Here is a 22,304-nt window from a genome sequence, read left to right on the forward strand (position 1 = left end):
TGACTTGAAGGCAATCAACAACAACAACTATCATATCATCTGCAAAAAAGAAATAGTTTTATTTTCTCTTGCCCTATTAGGATGTGTGTTATTTTCATTTCTTTCCTTGTTGCACTTCTAATAACATGTTGAATAGATGTGGTAATAGCATTCTCGTTTTGTCCTTGTTCACAAGGGAAATCTTTTTAATCTCTTATCTTTTGAGAGTAATTGATTTTGTAGATATGTTTTTAATTATGTTGAAAAAAATTCTTCCCTTTTTCTATTTTGTTGAGCATTTTCATAAAAAAGTTGTGTTGAATTTTTGTCAGATGCCTTTTCAGCACCAGTTCAGTATAGTCTTGTAGTTCTTCTCCTTTGCTGTACTGGGTTACACCAGTGGTTTTTCTTAATATTTAACAGACCACTTGAACATGATGTATTCTTTGGATAAGTTGTTAGATTCTATTGAAGTTTTTGCTGATGTTTACATTTGTGTTTATGAAGGAGATTTGATTTATAGTTTTCTTTGTTAGTAGTATCTTTACTTGGTTTTAGTATCAGTTATGCTCGCTTCATGGAATGAGTCGGAGTGTTCCATCTTATTGAAATAGTTTACGTAGGCTTGATGACGCTCCTGAATATTTGGTAGAATTCATGAGTGAAGGTATCAGGTCTGGGTTTTGTTATTTTTTTTTGTTTTGGGGTTTTTTTTTTTGGTGTGGGTTTTGTTTTTTTTGTTTTTTGGTTTTTGTTTTGGCTTGGGAGGTTTTTTTAATGATCTATTTCCTCTTAGGTGATGAGTCTTGTTCTAGTGTTTGACTTCTGTATTAGTTTAGGTAAGATCTGAGTTTCTTTTAAAAGCGTCCATTTCTTCTAGATTTTCTAATTTATTGGAGCATATCTCTTATCGTATTCTTTTTTTCTTTTCTGTCAGTTGGTTTTGTTGTGACCTTGCATATTTCATTTGTTTGCTCTCCTTGGTGTCTTCATTATCCATTGTTAGATGTCCTAGTGATTTGCAAATGTCATTAATCCTTTTGAAGAACCAACAACTCTTGGATTTGGTGATACTTTTCTCTTTTTCAGTTCTATTTAATTTCCTTTTACAGGTTATGGGATTTGATTGCTATTTTTCTAATTGTTGAAGGTGTTGGGTTTTGGTGTGGTTTATAGTCTTTTTTCATGTTTGCTTATTGCTGTAAGTTGAACTTGAAAGATGGCTTTTGGTTTGTCCTTGAAGTTTTCATTCGCATATGAGAAATTTTTAATTTCTTCTATTACCTAGAAGTATTCAAGGAAGTTGATATTTAATTTCAAAATATATATTCCTGCTCCCTTAACCCTCCTGTCAATTTCTGAATTTGCATCATTGTGGTCTGAGAAGATTCTTTGCACTATTTTAATGTTTCTTCATTTATCTAGACTTGCTTTGCGATGTAACATGTGGTATGTTTTGTCTGTGTGTATCTCTTTATCTGTGAGGTTCAGCCAGTTCATTATTTAGTTCTGTTTCTTTGTTGAGTATTTCTAGTCATTCTGTTCTTACTCAAAGTGAGAATATTGAAGTGGGTATATTGAAGTCTGCTGCTATTGGGGTATTATATAGTTCTTTTTTCAGATCTGTTCAGGTTTGTTTTGACTTTTGCAGCTCTGTCATTGGGCACATTTTAATTATTACATCTCCTGCTTTTTTGAAAATTTACAAAAGTTACTTTTTATTAATTTTAATGAACGTTTACAGATACTTTGGATATCCATTCATGGATTATTACACTTTTCCCCCTGCCCACTCCGCCTGCCCCCAGTTCGCTCTTTTCTTTGAAAAGTAAAATTCTTTCATTGTAAGAGAATCCCTCCCCCCAAGTCCACTATGCAGCCTTCATTCTGGACTCCTGTCATGACATCATGTATCCCTCACCTGTTTTAATGCAGCATACATTATTTATTCCCACTTTCTCAGTTTACCCCCAACTCCGATGTCAGTTCTGTTTTATAACAGTGACACTAATTTGTCCTTTTGTGGCTGAGATAGTTCACTTAGCATAATGTCCTCCAGGGTCACCCATTTTGAATAATATTGCATGAGTTCCTTGTTTTTCAATGCAGCATAGTATTCCATTGTGTGAATATGCCATAGCTTCTCTATCCATTTGTTTGTTGATGGGCACTTGGGTTGTTTCCAACTCTTTGCTTTGTGAACAAAGCCGCAATAAACATAAGTATGCATATATCTACTTGGGTGGCAGTTATGGTTTCTTTAGGGTAAATTCCAGTAGTGGAATTACTGGATCAAATGGTATTTCTATTTGCAACTTTTTGAGAAAGCACCATACCGCCTTCCACAGTGGTTGCACCATTTTACACTCCCACCAACAGTGAATAAGGGTTCCAGTCTCTCCACAACTTCACCAGCATTTGTTAGAACTAGGGGTTTTTGTGGTTTTTTGTACATTTCTTCATGTGTTTGTTGACCATCTGAAAGTCGTCTTTGGTGAAGTGTCTGTTCATATCCTGTACCAATTTTTCAGTTGGGTTGTTTTATCCTGTTGTGGTGCTCTTGAGTGTATTATAAATTCTAGATATAAGTCCCTTATCTGACAAGTCATTACCAAATATTTTTTCCCAGTCTGTGGCTTCCCCTTTTTTGGAGAAGTTTTTGGATGTGTGTAGGAATTTGATTCTTAGAAGGTCCCATTCATCTATTTTATCCTCTCCTGGTTGTAGATTTTTCAGGATGCTTTGAAGACTGTTGATGTTGTGGATTACGACTTCCAGAGTTCTTCCAAGCTCTTTTCTTTAATGATATTTATAGTCCTTGCTTTACTCCTAGGTCCATGATCCACTTTGAGTTGGTTTTGTGTATGGTATGAGATGTGGATCTTGCTTAAGTTTTCTGCAGATAGCTTTCCAGTGTTGCCAACACCATTTGTTAAGAAGGCTGTCATTTCCCCATTTAACTGATTTCATCTTCTTGTAAAAAATCAGTTGACCACAGGTAGATAGGCTGATTTCTGGATTCTCAGTTGTATTCCATTGATCTGTGTGTCTGTCTTTGTACCAGTACCATGCTGTTTTGACCACCACAGTGCATTAGGATTTGAAGTCAGGGAGTGAGATGCCTCCTACATGGTTTCTCTTTTTAAGGAGTGCTTTGTTTATTTGGGGCCTCTATCCATTCCAAATGGAATTGGAGATAGCCTTATCCATCTCAAAGAATGGGATTGGTATTTGTATTGGGATTGCATTGAAGTTGTTAATTGCCTTTGGTAATATTGTCGTTTTCATAATTTTGAGTCTTTCTATCCATGAGCAAAGGATATTCTTCCACTTCTCCAGGTCTGTTCTCTCATTTTGTAGTATTAGGCATTGTTGTTATATACTGTTGAATTGGACCCAACTCCTAATAGGTTTTTATTTTTAAATTGTATGGGAGGAGGTTACCCATCTTTCTCTCGCTGTGCATCAAGTGGATTCAAACCATGGGCATTTGGTTTGGCTTTTCAATTCATTATCACTAAACTATCAGACCTTCCCATGAGATGGTGTGGATGTGCAATTACTGCAATCCCTTGTGAAATTTACTGAAACAGGATAAAACCAAATACTAAATATTTGGTACTGGGAACATGACAGGTTGTGACTAGTAAAGCTTTAATGTTGTTGTGTACCCTCAAGTTGCAACTGTCCCATAGTTGACCCTCCAGTGCTTTAGAGGCAGCATGTCACATGGCAGGAGGTTGCCCACCTTTCTCCCTCAGAACACCTGGTGGTGGTTTCAACAACTTACCTTTGTGGTGGTAGCATAGTTCTTAACAAGGCACCAGAACCCCTAGCTCAGCCTCCATTGGGTTTTCAGAGGCAGTTAATTAAACAGAGCACTTGGTGGATTCGAACTGTGCACCTTTAGATTGGAGGGCAACTTCTTTCTACTAAGCCACCTGCTTTAATGAAAGTTTGTATTCTGTATAAAGTAGTTGGCTTTTTTGTACTTGATGGACCAGGTTAGATTGTCAGCATATTGCCACCAACAGTCTTCTTTACTGTCACTTAAAAAACAACCTTATTGCTGTAGAGTTGGAAACAACTCAGAACTGACCCTCCAGTTGATTTCTGAAGTTGTAAATAGCTTGGAAAGAGATTGTCCATCTTTTCCCCTTAGAGCTATTACTGGTAAAAACAGCCAGAGAGATGCCACCTGTGTGTGAGTTAATTCAACCCCATACAGACTCCATCTGCTGTGACCAGAGTTCCCTTCCCTGCTCCTTTAGCCTGGAAATTGCTTATATTTTAAATGTTCATTTTAATGATGTCATATTCTCCTGTACTAAATATTTAGGTATATTCAGCAAAGGAATGTTTGTATTGTGCTTAGAAATGTTTCATGAGCCTTTATTTTTCATATGTCAATTATTTCAGGTATTTGTGCAAGCTGTCTGATCAGGAGTTACGTCAGAGTGCTGCTCGCAACATGGCTGATTTAATGTGGAGCACAGTGAAAGAACCATTGGACACAACGTTATGCTTTGACAAAGAAAGCTTAGATCTTGCATTTAAATACTTCATGTCACCTACCTTGACCATGAGGTTGGCTGGGCTGAGTCAGATCACAGTAAGCTGTCTTGTCTTCTTTTAATTTACCTTTCAGACGGTTGCCTTAACAATAACACCTACTGTTGATGGAGCAAGGAGTCTTGGTGATACGTAATGGTTAAAGTGCTCCATTACCAACCAAAAGGTCTGTGGTTCTAACCCACCTGCCACTCCAGGAGCAAAAAAGTATGACAGTCTGCTTCTCTCAGGATTTTCAACCTGGGAAACAATGGGCCGTTCTGCTTTGTCCTTTAGGATTGCTATGAGATCATTTACTTGAGTGCTTGATTTAGAGTAATGGCTATTTCCTGCATGTTAAGTGTTTTGTATGCCCTTCTGTATATGGTCTTCACAAGTAACTTTGATTTTTTTTTATCTAAAGTGTGGAAACTGAGGCTGTTTTATAAATGAGATCTGTTTGATTTCACAGTCTTAACTCCTTCACTCTTTTTTGAACCATTTTGGATTTTTTTTTTTTTTTTCAAATAATACATAGCTAAACAGTGGAATTCTTAAGATGAACTGGATGTTGCAACATCTGCCCGCTTGGGTGTAGGTGTTCCTTCACGGAATCCACGCCTGAATCTGTGGTAACCGATCTTTATAGGTGCCTCATATGACCAGTACCAGTGGTATTTTTCCTTTTAGCCTTGGCACTCCAGTTATGCTTTCCCTTGTGGCAGAGTAACCACACTTGCCGCAGGTGGACTTCTGAAGGTGGCAGGCCTTAGAGCCACAGCGGTGGCACACTGCGACACTTTCCAAACGATGACATTCCCTTTGTCATCTCACTTTTGCTGCCGCGGCCAAAAAGACCAGAAGAGTGAACCATTTCGTTTGTAAATTCAAGTTTAAAATGCTATGTTTTCAGGCAGAAAAAGAAGAAGAAATTCATGCAACCACTTTAGCTATTTTCAAGGAATAGACTTTTGACTAACAAATTCTTTGCTCACACAGTATTAGGTTATTAATAGGTAATATTCACATAAAAGTCTATTGTTATTGTTTTGTTTTGAATGGGTGTTGTGAGTTGGAAGAGCAGGAATGCTCAGGCATGTAACACTGCATCACAGCAGTTTGCTGGTGTCCGGGCCTTAGCTGAGCGGAAACCCTGGTGGTGCTGTGTTGTCAGTATTGGAACCAGATCCATAGCCGACAGGTGAGGTGGTCTCAGGCTGCTCCTGTAAACTTTGAGCCCCTTGAAATCCCCTTGGGACACTTGTTCTGTGTCTAGGTTGCTGTGACTGAACTTGACAACATTATGTTTTTAATAGAAGATAGCATACATAAAATGATGCTGATGAATTATTCTTGAACATTTTAGATTTGTCTACTTTTTGAGGTTGTACATGATCTTTACTATGTATATATACACCATTTAGGTTAACTGTCATATCAACTTCTTTTGGTAAAATAGTGTTTGAGTTTACCAGGCTAAAGGTTTTTAAAAATGGATTTTTTTTCAAATGCAGTTAGATTTTGAAGTACTTTTTAAAAGCTTCCTTGTTACTTGGGTAAAAATTAATGAAATGTTTTTTTAAAAATTCTTTTTGGTGTTCTAAAGTGGCAAGATTTACCCCTGTCATGGATTTTGTAAATATAGAAATATTTTTTACAATTATCTAGCTAAACTATATTTTAAAAGTATTTATTTGAGAGCTTTATTTGAAATTTTGTATAAGATTTACTGTTTGACTTGTGTGTGTGTGAGAGAGAGATTGTTTTTCTTCAGCTTTGTAAAGTAGTTGATATGAGAAACCATAAATATTTGTGGAATTAATTTAGTGATTTCATATTATAAAAGTCATACTAATTGGAAATGAATGTATCTATGTCTTATTATCTGTCTTTTTATAGTTTTGACTTGGCATTATTGATTATAATCTGCGTATGTTAAATAGTTTATAGGAATAATTTGGAGGAATTTTTAATTTTCCTTTCTCTAATCATAGAATCAACTTCATACCTTCAATGATGTGTGCAATAATGAATCACTGGTTTCAGACACTGAAACGTAAGTAGGAGCATTAATTTATGCCCAAATAAACAGTAATTTAAAATGACTATTTTCTGAAATTTTTTGCCTTGAAGAATAATTTTTTTAATTTGTCTTTTTATTATGACTTTTTAACAAAAGATTACAGAATGGTTGAGTTTTCGTTCACTGTTAAACATTTTCCTCCCTTATACCTCCTCCAGTCTTTGAAATGCAGCTCTTGTTCCCGATTATTGTACTATTGAAGCGTCATTTTTACGTTTGTGGTTAGTAAGAATGAGCAGGTTTTCAGAACAGTGGTTTGGACACATTTCCTCTATTTTTGGAAGACAGTGGAAGCCGTGCAGTGCTCAGTGCTCAAAAACACAGCAGTGAATGCGGCAGTGAAGAATGTGGTAACGGTTGTTTTTAGAAAGCACACTAATTGCAGAGGAGAAAAGACCTTATTCAACACATTGAAATGGAGAAAGAGTGAATGATACTTAATATGAAAAGAAAAGGGCTTTTGTTTGTTTAAAGGTTTGGACCTTTGAAGCTTTTAGAAATATGTCTCTATGTTAATTGTATGAGATGTAGAATCCGTTTTTAAAATCTCAAGACAGATGGGTAGCCTCCCTTCTGCTTGAGCAAAATTGAATAGCTTTACGGTACTAGAAAATGAATCATTAAGTGCATGAGTATTTTAACTACTGTAATTTGTGTATTAATCTTATTTCTACCCTGATGAGCTAATCTCGCGATTGAACCCAGCCCTTGAGGAATTGCACAGCCCTTTCTACTTGTATCCTCTAGGCTAAGCACTCTCATTGCCCAGTGTGTTCTGATAGGCTGTGGGCATAATTTGTTTGTTTTTAAGTGAATCAAATGAAAGCTTATAAAGTATATTTGTTTTACAATCACTCAGACATCTTTTGTTCTGTAACGTTAATTACAGTACCCACAATATTGCCTTTCTCATCATCCATTTCAATAAGTGTTTTTTATCTACTTATTATTAAACTCTCCTTTCCCTCCCCTCCCCAGTAACCATACTAGAATGATTCTGTGTGCAAACATTTCTCTAACATTTTATAATAGTGGTCTCATACTTGTCTTTATGAGACTTCGCTCACTATGCATAATGTCCTTAGTTTGTCTGTGTATACAGTATTTCAGGAATTCTTCATGTTCTTCAGTGCAACATATACTCCATAGTGTCCCATGGTTTTTTTAGCCATTCATCTGTTGATAGGCTCTTGGATTATTTCTGTTTCTTTGCCATTGTAAATAATGATACTGTTAACTTGGGTGTTCCAGTTGGATCTCTTTCTTTTGAAAATACAGCTAGTAGTGAGATTCCTGGATCAAACAGTATTGCTGTCCTTTGAAGGGAATGCCAAGCTACTTCCTCTAATAGGTGCTTTTTATGTTTTGAGATGTGGTATGATTTTTAGATTTCTAATTAGACTGAATTCCACCTCTGAAAATAGTCTTTATCAATATTCTGCTTAAAATCTGTCACCTAGATTATAGGATAATGTAAATATCACAGGTAAAATGTAATGTAAATATCACAGGTAAAATTTGCCTGAGAATAGTCATCAAAATGACGGGACAGAATTCAAGCTGTATTCAGAAGAAGACTTGGAAAAAGGGCTGCCTGCATTCTGGTGTTAGCTGAATCCCAGCTCAAAACAATACCAGAAAAAAGTTGACCTGTATTTTGTTGACTGTGCAAAAACAGTCAGCTCTGTGGATCATAACAAATTATGACTAACATTGTGAGGAATGCGAATTCCAGAACACTTAATGTATGTACATGTGGAACTTGTACACAGATCATAACAGCGGGAAAGGTATGTGTTAAGATTGTGTTTTCACCATAATTATTCATTCTGTATGCTGAGGAAGTAATTTGACAGCCAGCTTGAACTATATGAAGAACAACATGACATGGGACTGGGAAGAACAGCTGGCAGCAGCCTGCGACACACAGATGACACAGCCCTGCTTGCAGAAGCTGAAAAACTTGAAGCTATAAAACTAGAGCATACATTAGTAATCATCATATTAAGAAAACAAAAATCCTTATTAGTTAGACCAGTAACTAACATAAATAGAGAAAAGGTTGAAATGGGCAGGAATTTCATTTGGAACCACCATCAGTGCCTGTGGAACCAGCTGTCAAATCAAAGGATGTATTGGGCAAATTTGTCAAAGAATTACTGATGCCTTAAAATTGTGATGATGATGATAATGGTGATACCATGGTCTGCCAAAAGCATCAAGAAAGGTGTCTTAGATGACCCTGTAAGTACAGCAAGAAAAGCTCCTTAGAGATGAGGGTGGTGAGTCTTTGTGTCATAGGCTTTTGTGTCATAGGGTCCCAAGAAAACCAGTGCTCACAGAAAGATTGCATGCCTGGTCAATTATAGGATCAGACCCTCAATGAGAAGAGTTGTCTGAGTGACTGCAACAGTGGGTTCAAGGATGGCAGGGACTGCGAAGGTGACACTGGGCCAGGCAGTGGTCCTGCTATGTAGGGGCCAGTGAGATTCTCAACGTGGGAGCATGGAACAGCAACAGAGTCGGTCATACTGTATGTTTTCTGGATTATATTAGTATATAACTAGTTATTTCATAGTATGGGGGCATTATATTAACTCTATTCACTGTATATAAGAATACTTTCTGCTTTATTTGGACCTCCAGCTTCTTGCCTGCCTCCCTTATGATGCCTCAAGTTAGTACAACTCTGATCTAACCTCTAACACTATAAGGAAAAGGTTTTAAGTCCTAGAATCATCACTGTACTAACCTCACAAGTTGGCAAGGTCATTAATTAGGGCAGTGAAATGGTGAATAGATTATAATTTGATTCAAAGAGATGTAAGGAATGTATACCCTAAAAATAGGGTTAGGAGAGGGAAAGTTTAGATTAGTGAGTAAAGACAGTTAATTGATTAGTGAGTAAAGTCAGAGTTAAAGAGAATATTAAGGTGTGAGAAAAATTAGATATGGAGACAAAAACATTTGAGGATCACTTGTTGTAAATTTGGAGTCCTAATCTTAGAACTTGTCAGTTACTTCCAAATGATCCATTTTACTCCCTTTGTAGATTGTTTCTATTTGTCTAGCCTCATTTTGTCTGTAGATAGGCTGATCAGAGATGTCTCATTTAAATTTAATCACATGATCATCTTTCTTATTTGGCATCTTTCGTTTACCGTACATTCTTATGAAGGTCTTAAAATGTTGAAACGTCTATGAGTATTCCATTCAGATTATTGTGTATGTGTATGTGCTTAAATTCGTTCACTAGTTGATGAGTAATTGTGTGTTTTCTGCATTCAGGTTGCTTTGGATAATGCTGCTGTATCCATTTGTATATAACTTTTTCTGTGAACTTACACTTCATTTCTCTGGGGAAGCGCTCTAAGTATAGAAGTACTGCTTTTCTTTAAACTCAGAACTTCAAAAACACCAGCAGTAGTTCACATTTCCACCGGCAGAACCTGTGTGAGGTGTCCAGTTTACCCACATTTGTTTTGCTTGTGTCCATTCTAGTGAGTGGAAATGTTCCTGGGAAACAGGATACTCTTACCTATTCACCTTCAAAGTAAGTGACTGAACTGCCCTGTGTCATCGTAGAAGGAAATGTTGATGATCACCCCCCATCAGGATCTGTCGGGGAAAGCCCACTGAAAAGCTCTCTTGAACACTTGGCATTGCCGTGAGTTAGGATCACCGTTTGGCAGCAGTGGGTTTGGTTTTGCATTTTGTTTTTCAGTAGTATCGTGGATTTACTTCTTCTGTAACTTTTTTTTTTATTTCACGTCAGGTGAGTAGTGTGCCCATATTGTACCAGGGTTTAAAAGATGGCACGTAGGTAGCTCTTGTGCCCTTTGGGAGCTCTGGTGGCCTAGTGGCAAGAAGTTGCACTGCAGTCGCCAAGGTACACTATTCAAATCCATCAGATGCTCTCCTGGAGAAGGAGGGGCAATCTCTTCCTGTACCTTGTCAGGTCTGATTTGATGGTGCACACACTAAAAATAAACTTTTTTAAAAAGTGGCACATGCCATACAGAAGTATGAACACTCAATCATCAGGCTTAGGAACCGGAAAAGGGCCCTTTTCTGCAACTATTAATGATGATGGGATATCTTTTACATAAATTTACTTCCCCCTTTTCTCTCTCCTCTTTGATAAATTTTCTGTCCACATCATTGTCCAGTGTACATGCTTGGTAGTAATGGTTTATGACTTGACATAATGATCTGTGCTGTATAATATTCTTTGTGCACTTAGGAAGAATATGTATTCAGTTCTTGTCTGGAGAGTTGTACAAATATTTGTTCGGTGTAAATTTTCAGTAATAGTCTGTCTTTTGTAGTTTGCTGTGCTTTGTTCTATCAGTGAAAACAAGATAGTGAATTTTCTTGCTGCTATTTCTCTTTCTCCCTCAGGTATTTTCCTAGGTCCATATTTACTCTTAAAATCTTGTCCTTCTGAAACCTTTATAAAATGCTCCTGTATCTTTACATACTTTGCATCAGAAAGTATGTTTTGTTTGATACTAGTATATTAACTCTACCTTTCTTATGCTAATTACATGGTTTATTTGTCTTTTCTTTAAATCCTTTTACTTCTAGCCTGTTTGGGTTTTTAAATTGAACTATATCTTTTGGGGAGAGCATATAATTAGATTTCTTCTCCCTACCTAGTATAGTAGTCTGCTTTTTGATGTGTTTAATTCATTTACTGTTCACATTATTTATTAAGTTGGTTATGCCTGCCAGTTGCCTTTTGGTCATTTATATATATGATGTCTTTCGGTTTTCTGTTTATTTCTTTTGGCCTTATTTTTTTAGGACATAGGCATCTTTTGTTGTTGTTGGATGCCATTGGCAATTGTATGTACCTTGACTGAATGTGGGTGGAACCTTATAGAACAGAGCTGTTGCCCTGTGGGGTCTTCACTTTTGCATATTTGAGCCCATTTCTGTGGCTCTTGTAATGATAATGGTCCATCTCATTGAAGGTTGCCCTCAGTTTTGATGACCCTTTCTTTTACCAAGCATGATGTCCATTTCTAGTTATTGATTGTTGCTGAGGATATGTCTAGAGTAAGCGAACTGAAGTCCCCATGCTCATTTCTCAAGAGCATTTTGGTTTTATATTTCTAAAATTGATATTTTTGATGGGATAAGCAAATAGTAGTAAAGCGATACCTAGATAGGCAGTATTATTCAGCAGTAAAAAACTGTTAAGGGAGCTCTGGTGGCCTAGAAGCTGCACTGCAATCATGAAGGCACGTTGGTTCGAATCCATCAGATGCTCCACTGGAGAAGGAGGGACAATCTCCTCTTGTGCTAGTTGAGTCTGACACCATGGTACACAACAACAGCAAAACCCAAAAAAAACTTAAAAAAAAAGTAATCTGACTGTTAATCTGATTCAAATTGTTACTGTAACCATATAAGTGATTCTTAGGCTGAGTGGAATTAGGTTAAAAAAATAAGTGTAACTCTGTCTTCTCTGCACTAGGAGCAGCTTTCGTGCCACAGCCCCTCATCCCCTGAAAATGTATACCTGCACCAAGTTTGTCTCCACCCCTTCCCTGGTCAGGAGTGCCTCTCAGCTGCTGAGCCGTCCATTGTCTGCAGTGGTCCTGAAACAGCCAGAGACACTGAGAGATGAGAATTTCAGCTGCTTGACAGCCCCTCGTTCCTTGATTTCATTTGTCCCTAGTCACAACTTCCAAACCAGCACTGTCTCAAGGGATATTGACACAGCAGCCAAGTTCATTGGGGCTGGGGCTGCCACGGTTGGAGTGGCTGGCTCTGGAGCTGGGATGGGGACTGTGTTTGGGAGCCTCATCATTGCTTATGCCAGGAATCCTTCTCTGAAGCAGCAGCTCTTCTCCTATGCCATTCTGGGCTTTGCCCTCTCAGAGGCCATGGGGCTCTTTTGCCTGATGGTGGCCTTTCTGATCCTTTTCGCCATGTGAAGGAGCCATCTCCACCTCTCATAGTTTGTTGGTTTTCGCTCCCCATGTCTTGTCTACCCTATGTGTTCCTTTCCCTGTAACTCCCCAGGCAGCCTGGGGAAAGTGATTGGCTCAGGGTTTGACTGAGGAAAGATAAATAAATACTGTTAATAAGATTAAAAAAAAAGTATATATTGCATGCCTGTACATAAATGATTGTAATCAGTTATGGTCACTGTGACATAGAGTGACAAGGAGCAGTTCTGTGGCTGCCGGGGGAATGCAGTGTGACAGACGTGTGGGTGTGGTGAATTAACAGTGTCCTGAAGCAGCTTGGGGGTGATGTATGTGCTCATTATCTCGATGGTGGTGATAGATCCACAGATACTCTTGGGTAGTAAGCTTATAAATTTGTACACTTTAAATTCAGCTTATTATAGGTCCTGTATCTCTGTGCTTTGGAAACCAAACAGCTCACTCATAAACCCCGAGAGCCGTAGTACTAGAATTAATGTTAAAGGTTAACTTGTTTGCTAATGAACAAGTCTGCTAAAAAAATCACTTATTAAAAACAAAATGTAAGTAGTTGCCAGTGAGTCCTCTCTGACTTGTGACAGCAGGGAGAGTAGCATTGTGCCTCAGCGGGTTTTCAGTGGCTGATTTGCAGAAAAGTAAATGGTCAGGCTTTTCTTCTAAGGAACTTTGGGTACTTGAATATCCAGCCTTTCACTTAGCAACTGAGCCTGTTAACCATTTGCACTGGTTAACAACTTGAAACAAATTTTGTTTTAAAAGAAAAATTTCATATATGTGTGTATATGTGTGTGTGTATATATATATATATAAAGATGAACTATTGGTAAACATTAATCTGCTTTGATTAGGTTATTAGTATTTTGAAATACACTTTACTAGAACCTCTGTTAGGGTCTTACAGGGGACTTTGGTTCGGTTTTGGTACACTTGCCTTTTTCTTTTTTGGTTATTTGCATTCCTAGTGCAATTTTCTCTTGCTGCTTGTACGACTCATAGGACTAACTTCTGCACCTGGTCCTATCCTGCACCATTTTTACTGTCCCAAGCCTAGTGTCAGTCACACTGTAAATTCATCTTTCTGCGAGTTGTCCCCCCCTCAAAGGACTGGCTCCCCCTTGACCAAAAGTGTGTGAGACAAGGTTTCACCATGGATACTAAGGAGCTCTCTGCTTGGACTTCTTCCACGCAGACGTGTCTGTTCTTTGACAGTCCGTCAGCACACAGCTGACATAGTGAGAAACCTCTGACTATGGAAATCAGAACCCTGACTAGGAAAATCGATTGCTAACGGGTTTTCCACTTGCTGTTCTTAGGTACTCAGTTGAGTTATTATCCTTAGTTTATTAATAAAAAGTTTATTGCTTATTCTGAAACAGAATATTAGAATTTCTTGTTAATCTCTTCTTTTGATGGACGTGTTTAGGATTTCAACCAATTCTGCTTTTTACACCTGGGAAAAGATAATACAAATGAAAAGACCCTCCCCTATCCCTCTTTTTTTTTTTTTTTTAAATTTGGTAACTAATTTTATTATTTGACTTTAGGTCCATTGCGAAAGAACTTGCAGACTGGCTTATTAGCAACAATGTGGTGGAGCATATCTTTGGACCAAATTTACATATTGAGGTTTGTTCTTTACATGGCTTCTCTGCTCTGTTGCGACAGAAGATTGTTCTGAAAACATAACTATAATAACTTTTTCTTTCCTAGATTATCAAACAGTGCCAAGTGATTTTGAATTTTTTGGCAGCAGAAGGGCGACTGAGTACGCAGCATATTGACTGCATCTGGGCTGCCGCACAGGTAATAAGAGCACACGCCTATTCAGTGCTTCCTAATTATCCTGAGTCCTTTTTCTTCCTGTGAGGTACGTGCTGTCATCATGTCCATTTGAAAGATGAGACCAAGGCACAAGTACGCTGGGATTGAAACAGTTATCTGGCTTCTGAGCCTCCCTTCATTACTGAGTTGGAGAAGGGTTGGAAGCTCTTCACACAACTTTATTGGTTTAATAGAAGCATCTCCTGGGTATATAGTCAATCTCTCCTATTCTGAATATCAGTTTGTTTGTTGTTTCTTTATTGTACTGTGTTTTGCTTTAAAAATTTTTTTTAAATAGGTATTTATCCATACGCTTTCAGATAAAAAAGAAGTTTAGATTGTATCACACATTTTTCTCTCTTCAGGTATGCAGTTCTTATCCTTACAAATCAACCAAAGTTTTTCCTGCATTAATAGCTGATTTACATACATTTGTTCTTCCTTCTATTCCTTTTTTTAAGATATAGGATACCAGTGAGGTTTTTAAGATATAGGATACCAGTGAGGTTTTCTTTCTCTCCCTTCCTGAAGAGTATTTTCTAGCAATCTTTATGACAGGATTGCTTTTCTCTAAGATTGCATACATTGCCATTGAGTTGGTTTTGACAATGATCTTCCTTTGGGTTTGTGAGGCTATAAATCTTCATGGGAAGAGATTGCCCATTTTTTAACCATGGAACAACTGGTAGTTTTGAACTGCTGACCTTTTCTTTTAGCAGCTTGGATACATACTCTAACCTTGTAATAGGTGTATATTTACTTTCCCTCAGTTTTTCTATAATAAACAGTCTATAGTATGTAACTTCTAACATAATCACTACTGTGCCTTATGTAAAATGATCAAATAATACAAAGAACAAAGATGATAACTTACAAATAACCACTTATTTTGCCACTCAAAGAGAACTGTTTCTCTTGGAAAGATAATGAACGAAGTCACTGATCATAAAAATTAAAGCAAAGAAATTAGTAAATTATTATATGATCTATTTTTCAATTGTCAAAGTATAGCCTAAAATTTACTTGTCGAAAAGCAAGTTTATAAATGGTAGTTGTAGTATAATTCAAGCACAGTGAATTAATACTATAGTAAAATGAACATACTGGAGGAAAGTACAAAAGGAGTTAAATAGTTTGGTTTTGTTTCTCTTTAAAAATCAAATGTTTCTAGTTTAGAAGTAGTGGTATTGAAGTATACATAGTGATGTCTGTGTAGTTGTAACAGCATACAACTATTCCTTCAATATTACTTTATTACATTTATTTCCCCTTCTATTTCAGTGCTAAATTGTGCATGTTTATTCTGATATGGATTATAACAGAAGAGAATTAGGTTTTGGATCTGAAAAATCTATATTTGGAGTATAAAGTTGCATTTTCTTACACACTCGGGGAAAATAATGAAGATAGCTCCAGCTTTACCTTTGAGTTTGTATAAGGGAGCTCTGGTGGTCTAGTGGCAAGAAGCAATCCCAAAGACAAGCTGGAGAAGGAGGGGCAAATCTCCTCCTGTGCCAGTTGGATCCAATTGGATGGTACACAAGGGGTGGGGGGTGGGGAAAGAGTTCATGTTAAAAAAAAAAGAAAATTAAGGACCACGTAGGGCCAGCCATCTCTGACCTTCATCAACTTCACAAAGGGTCTACAGCATTAGTAAGACAAAACAAATTCCCAGGAGGTCAGACATGTCAACCACACTCCATACCTTTTTCTACTCAGCACCACTCATACTGCTTCACTTGGTTAAAAATCCAATGCAATAGCTCATAGACCACACAGAACCATATTGGGGAAGTCAAAAGATTATAACCCAGATTAATAACAGAATACAGTCAAGACAGCTCCTGGAATGTGCTGCATGCAGCACCTCTTCCTTGAGCCTCACAGCTTTAGGCCAGTGTTCCCAAGCTCCCAGTCCTGCTAATAGTGGTTTCCCACCTCCAGTTGTCCAACAAAGTTCAAAGTCCTGCCAGTGTTGGCTTTTTTTCTCTGAGAGTCCCATCAGTATTGCTTCCATAGGTGTAGCTGGAGCATGAAGGACATTCTGTAGTACCTTGGTTTTTTTTCTTCAAAGGCACCAGATGATCTGTCTCTGCTGCTAGAGCTGTTTAATTTATTGGTGAAACTAGCCAGTCCTCTTGGAGATTATTGAGACCGGCTAGCCCTCTTGTGTAATGGTAGATAGTCCAAATTTTGTGGAGCAGCTAACACCGCATTTGCATAGTCGCACTTATCTACATAGCATAGTCAAGCAATGGCTAGGAAAAGTCCTATTGAAAGAGAAACTTGACAGTTTCCAACTGTGGACAGGGTCTAGATTTAGGTGTTCCTTTGTCTTGATAAAGCATTTTAGTAGCTTCGTGAATATAAAATGCACATTTAATACGACATTGTAGTATTTAGTAGTGTCTTTGTAAATATACCCTTTTCCTTATATAAACATAAATATGTAAATCTATCAGCATAAAATTTATATCTTTATCATATTGAACTTTTTAAATGTCAGGTTTATTGCTATATAGAAATTTGTAACACTTAAGAACAAGATGAAGAAAATTCCACTCTGTATACTAGTAAAAGAAAAGTTACTATATACTTATTTTATAAACATTTTATGTGAGAAATACCATATGCTTAAAATATTGTTTGCTTTTATAACTGCTTTTTTTGTAATTACCTGTATTTTTATACTTCATAAATTTAGTTCAGATCTTCTCACTCTATAGTCCAAAGTTGTATCCATTGTTGGCTTCCTTTTTGTAGTAGAAAACGCAAACTTGCTTTATTGGTTAAGATAAATACAGAATATTTAAATGATCTGTTTAAATGGAACTTGAATTTCATATAGTTCTTTATGATACTTGATCATCAACATTTAATAGCATATTAAGACTGTTGATTTATGTACCAGCTGCACAGCTTAATAATTAATAACTTTCTAGAATATTGGATAATTTCCGTTGCGCCGTTTATTTTGACCGTTGTGTGTGGTTTGACTTTCCAGCTGAAGCACTGTAGTAGGTACATCCATGACTTGTTCCCTTCACTCATCAAGAACTTGGATCCTGTGCCGCTTCGACATCTCCTTAATCTTGTCTCAGCTCTTGAGCCAAGTGTTCATACTGAACAGGTAATACGTTTGCAATATGACTGTCTTTTGTAAAGGGAAGATTTGCCTGTCATCCACATAATTGAAAATAGAAATAATTAATAAACTATTAGTTATTCCGAATACTCATAATTAAAAAGAATTTTATTAATTATTAATTAATAGCAAGTTTATTACTATTGGTATTTTAATTAGACTTAACTGAAAACTCATTACTTTTGAGTTAGTGGAAACTTGTGGTGACCTGGAGAGCAGAGTCTGCTGTTGGCTTTAATCTTTACAAGGTTCTGGCTCCTGTGTCTCCCTTTCTCCTGTGAATCACCTCAAGGGTTTGCACTTCTGACATTTGGTTAGCAGCCTGATGCTTGATGCTTTAACCATAGCACCACCGGAACTCATTTAGAATTCCTGAAAAGCTGTGTGAAATTTGATAATGATGTTGCTTAAGCCCTTCTCATGTCACTACCTTCTTTGCTTTCTCCCTTAGACGTTGTATCTAGCTTCCATGCTGATCAAAGCCTTGTGGAATAATGCACTAGCAGCAAAGGCGCAGCTGTCCAAACAGAGTTCTTTTGCATCTTTGTTAAATACTAATCTTCCCATTGGAAATAAGAAAGGTTAGTACAGCATTCCACATTTTGAAGTAAATTGGTCATAGCTTATTGATGTAAACTTTGAAAGTTTTTTCCTGCCAGATCAACTTAGCTATAATTTTACAATAATAATTTAGGGATGAGCGCCAGATTATATGTGAAAAGGTAAAATTGCAATGAATGGTTAAAGGATAGTAGTAACTTTTTAGTATTCTTGGATTTTCTACATCCTTAATTGTTCTTCCCTTTAAAATATAAGTTGTTTAATAAAAATTGGCAAGTTTTGTTTCAGAAATAATTCTATAAGTAGAACATAATGATGACATTTTCTCTCATGTTTTCTTCCATGTCAGCTGTTCTTTGTGAATCTTACAAGGGCTTTCTAAAACTTGGTCTCCTTTCACCCCTATTTTTCTCTCCTGACATCGTATACTGCTCTTTTCTTGGGCTTTTCTGTGCAGGCACCCACAGCAGCTAGTGCAGGTGGTGGGGACTTACACTATTGCAGCTTTCCCCACCTGTGTCTGTTGATTACATAATACGAACATCTGATACGCTGTCCCAGAGAAGCTCAATCACTTAGAATGTTTCCCTCCTGTTTTTTCCTTTTCCTTCAGAGGAAGAAGAGCTCAGAAGAGCAGCTCCATCACCTTGTAAGTTGAGTCTTAGAAATGCATGGCATCATGGCGTATAGTTTGGATTTCCTTTAGAATTGATTTCCCTGTAATAGCATACCGTTTTGAGAAGGAGCTTCAAACCCTGAATTAGTTCCTTAAAGTCATTGTCTTCTTACTGCCCTTTTTGAAAGGATTGACATATGTTAGCATATTTCTGGATTAAATCTTGGCAGTTACTATAAGTCTTGACAGCGAAAAGACTCAAGAGAGGCTGCCTTGATCGTTAGTAACACAAATTTGAAGTAAAAAGATACAATCTTTTATTCCCCAGGGTCACCTGCAGCTAGTCCGCAAAGTAGTGATAACAGTGACACCCATCAAAGTGGAGGCAGTGACATTGAAATGGAAGAGCAACTTATCAACAGAAGCAAACATGTACAGCAGCGCCTTTCAGACACGGAGGTAAGGAAACCGTGCTCTCCTACCTCTCAAAGGGCTTCTAGGCTTTCTGCCATGTTTACCATTTGGATTGGGAATAAAATTATAAATCCATGTTCAGGATTGGTTTTCTCTTCCTAGTAGTACATTTAAGGAGTATTTTTGAGATCCTTTTATTCTCTTTCAGGGAGCTCTGGTAGAGTATTGGTAAGAAAGTTGCACTGGCAACCTTAAGTTCAAATCCACTAGCTGTTCCAATGGATAAAGATGGGCGTTTTCCTCTCATGTGATTTCCTATTACTGACAGTCCACTGGAGGGTCAAATATCAGTCGGTTCTGACTCAGCAGTATATAGTAACAATATTGTCACGTAGGGAGCTCTCATGGCTTAGTTGTAAGGAGTTGCACTGACAACCTAAAGGTGTGCAGTTCAAATCCAGAAGCTTCCCCAGAGAATGCTGGACAGTCTCCTTACATGCAGTTTACAACCTCTGAAAACCAGCTGGTGGAACAGCTGTGGGTCAGTTTAGACTTACGGTACACAGCAATGACTGTCATTTAAGTTTTTCATCCTATTTTGGTGTGGAGTTTGTTGTTTATTGGTTTTGGTTTTTTGTGGTGTTTTCATTTTATTGGAAAATTTCATTTGATAAGCACTTCTCTAATCCAGAATGATTATCCGCAAGAGCCGTATAGTTTCCCTTTCATCTTCCACTCTTCTTCTGAGAGGGGAGGGAGGAGGTGGAGACAGTGTTAACACACCTTCCGAACCCCTGAGAGTTCACGCTGCCATCAGTACACCCACTGGCCCTTCAGTGGGGCACTGGAGCGCTTTCTCGGCTTATGCTGTTGTTGTTTGTGTGACTTCAGGATGGAATCGAGGAGGCTCGCAGACTCCTCAGCCTTTTCCTTCACTCTAGCTGAGAGCAGAGTAAGATCCAGGAGAACGTGGCCAAGGGTGAAAGGAGGAGAAATTGCATTCGCAGTACCCTTTGGAGTTGGGGGATTGTAGAAGCCTCATTCAGTTTTTGGTTTGGGGAGTGTGGTATTTGCTCTTGTTGGAATACCACAGTGCAGGGGAATTGAAGGGTCAAGACCCCATAGGCGGGCCAGTCCAGAAAATGGGAGGAGCCTGTCCTATCAGCCTCCCCTTGAGCTAGAATGCCCCTTGCCCAGGTGTACTGGTAAAGCCAATCACAACAGGCCCATTTTTCTGGGCCAGGTATGTAATGGCTGCTGAGGTGAAGTTGAAGTAGCCAGACTCTTCAGAGGGCACAGGACCATGGTGTAGGAGATGTTGCTAGCAGGGGCAATTTGGTCCCATTTGGCGTTGAACATTCCACTTACAAAGCCAAAGTGTTCTGGGAGAAGGAGTCCTCAGATCTTAAGAAGCCTAGTTAATGCAGTGGGCTTGTTGCATTGATGAATGTACATCCAATATTAGAGTCCATGGCTCAGAAGCACAAAAATCCTATAGAATCTTGAGCCAACATTATAATGTACCATAAGGTCAAATCTTGGTTCGCCACAGTGTTCAGCAGTGATTTAGAGGCCAAAAGCCTGGCCCATTGCTCAGCTGGGTGATAGTAAACAGAGCAAATACCACAGATGTCTGATACCTCATCTCAGGCATCCCAAAACCTTTTTGGGGTACCGCTGAGACTGGAAGAGCATCTTGTATTGCTTGAAGGAATTTAGCAAGTTGGCAGCATTTTGGAAAAGTACATTACATTAATGTGCTAGACTTTTCTTCCTATACTTAATTTTGTATTTGTATTCCCATATTTATATCTCTTTCACATACAGGAATCTATGCAGGGAAGTTCTGATGAAACAGCCAATAGTGGTGAAGATGGAAGCAGTGGTCCCGGCAGCAGCAGTGGGCGCAGTGACGGATCTAGCAATGAGGTGAATTCTAGCCATGCGAGCCAGTCTGCCGGGAGCCCTGGCAGTGAGGTCCAGTCAGAAGACATTGCAGATATCGAAGCCCTGAAAGAAGAAGATGAAGATGATGATCATGGTCATAATCCTCCTAAAAGCAGTTGTGGTACAGAACTTCGGAGCAGGAAGTTAGAAAGTCAAACAGGCATGTGTTTGGGAGATTCCCAGGGCCCCTCAGAAAGAAGTGGAGCAAACAGTGGCGCAGGAACAGACCTGGTTTTTAACACTGAGTCCATGCCCTCGGTAGATAATCGGATCCGCCTGCTGGACAGCTGCTCGCACTCTGAAGATGCAGAGCATGATATTTCAGGAGAGATGAATGCTGCTCACATAGCACAGGGTTCCCAGGATTCCTGTATCACACGGACTGGGGACTTTCTGGGGGAGACGATTGGAAACGAGCTATTTAATTGTCGGCAGTTTATTGGCCCACAGCATCACCACCACCACCACCACCACCACCACCATCAACACCACCACCACCATCACCACCACGACGGGTAAGTAGAAACATGTAATTAGGAATGTTTAGTGATCAAAAGCAAAATACAGCAGGTAAACGTCATTTTAGCAGTTTATGTAAATTCTATCTTCTGTGTAAAATACTATATGTGTAATGTCTTGAAGTTATTAATGGGATTTCTTATTTTTTGCAGGAGGGGCACTAGGCCAGTGTTTGTGTGAAGTAGCTTTTTATATGGGCCATGATTGTATGTGACTTGTGTTTTGTCATACAGAACAGCACAGATTTTTACCTTCCAAGGCCATATAATTATGCTTTAAAAGTATAAGGTCCTTATGTAAGGATCCACTGCAATGTGATGAAATTGAAACTGAATTTCTTGCTCTTGTTATGTGCCATCGAGTCAGTCGTGTTGCTTGCAGTTCATAGCAACCCTGTTTGCAACAGCTCTGAACTCTGCTCTATCCTGTGTCAGCCTTATTAGGGAATTAATAAGTAGAATATTTTGGTTACTGTAATATATATGCGTGTTATTCAACAATAAGTGATTGATTTATCCATTAAATGGTATGAAGACAAACTCTTCTTTCCCTCAGTTTCTTCATCTACAAAATGAGAATTAGTAATCTCTCATGAGTTATTGTGAGAATTCCATGGACTAATTCAAGGACACATTTAAGTGCTCAGTAAGCATTTAATGATCACATAATTAAAGCATTTAATGATCACATAATTATTATTAAAAGTAG

At 38.1% G+C, this 22,304-nt stretch overlaps 2 protein-coding genes and 1 pseudogene across 2 annotated transcripts in view; 2 read left to right on the forward strand and 1 right to left on the reverse strand.

Moving 5' to 3' along the window:
- The window catches only part of USP34 (ubiquitin specific peptidase 34), a 179,470-nt gene that overhangs the window by 31,464 nt on the left and 125,702 nt on the right, over positions 1–22,304 (forward strand). The window contains exons 7-15 of the mRNA XM_006881033.1: positions 4,399–4,591; positions 6,525–6,586; positions 14,118–14,199; positions 14,284–14,376; positions 17,399–17,524; positions 17,991–18,120; positions 18,714–18,749; positions 19,045–19,175; positions 20,958–21,592. Of these exons, the coding sequence (XP_006881095.1) occupies positions 4,399–4,591; positions 6,525–6,586; positions 14,118–14,199; positions 14,284–14,376; positions 17,399–17,524; positions 17,991–18,120; positions 18,714–18,749; positions 19,045–19,175; positions 20,958–21,592 (1,488 nt within the window). The remainder of the gene's footprint in view (positions 1–4,398; positions 4,592–6,524; positions 6,587–14,117; positions 14,200–14,283; positions 14,377–17,398; positions 17,525–17,990; positions 18,121–18,713; positions 18,750–19,044; positions 19,176–20,957; positions 21,593–22,304) is intronic.
- On the forward strand, positions 12,133–12,558 carry LOC102856783 (ATP synthase F(0) complex subunit C2, mitochondrial-like). Its single transcript, XM_006880963.1, has one exon. It carries the CDS (start codon positions 12,133–12,135, stop codon positions 12,556–12,558), a length of 426 nt encoding a protein of 141 aa, XP_006881025.1.
- On the reverse strand, positions 20,173–20,784 carry LOC102869913 (annotated as a pseudogene).

Source organism: Elephantulus edwardii, unplaced genomic scaffold (genome assembly GCF_000299155.1).
Source record: "Elephantulus edwardii isolate Elephantulus edwardi_28Jun2011 unplaced genomic scaffold, EleEdw1.0 scaffold00011, whole genome shotgun sequence".
In the NCBI taxonomy this organism is placed as follows: domain Eukaryota; kingdom Metazoa; phylum Chordata; class Mammalia; order Macroscelidea; family Macroscelididae; genus Elephantulus; species Elephantulus edwardii.

Excerpts from the sequence above, each read along its gene's own strand:
- LOC102856783 (XM_006880963.1), top strand. The coding sequence starts at position 12,133 with ATGTATACCTGCACCAAGTTTGTCTCCACCCCTTCCCTGGTCAGGAGT.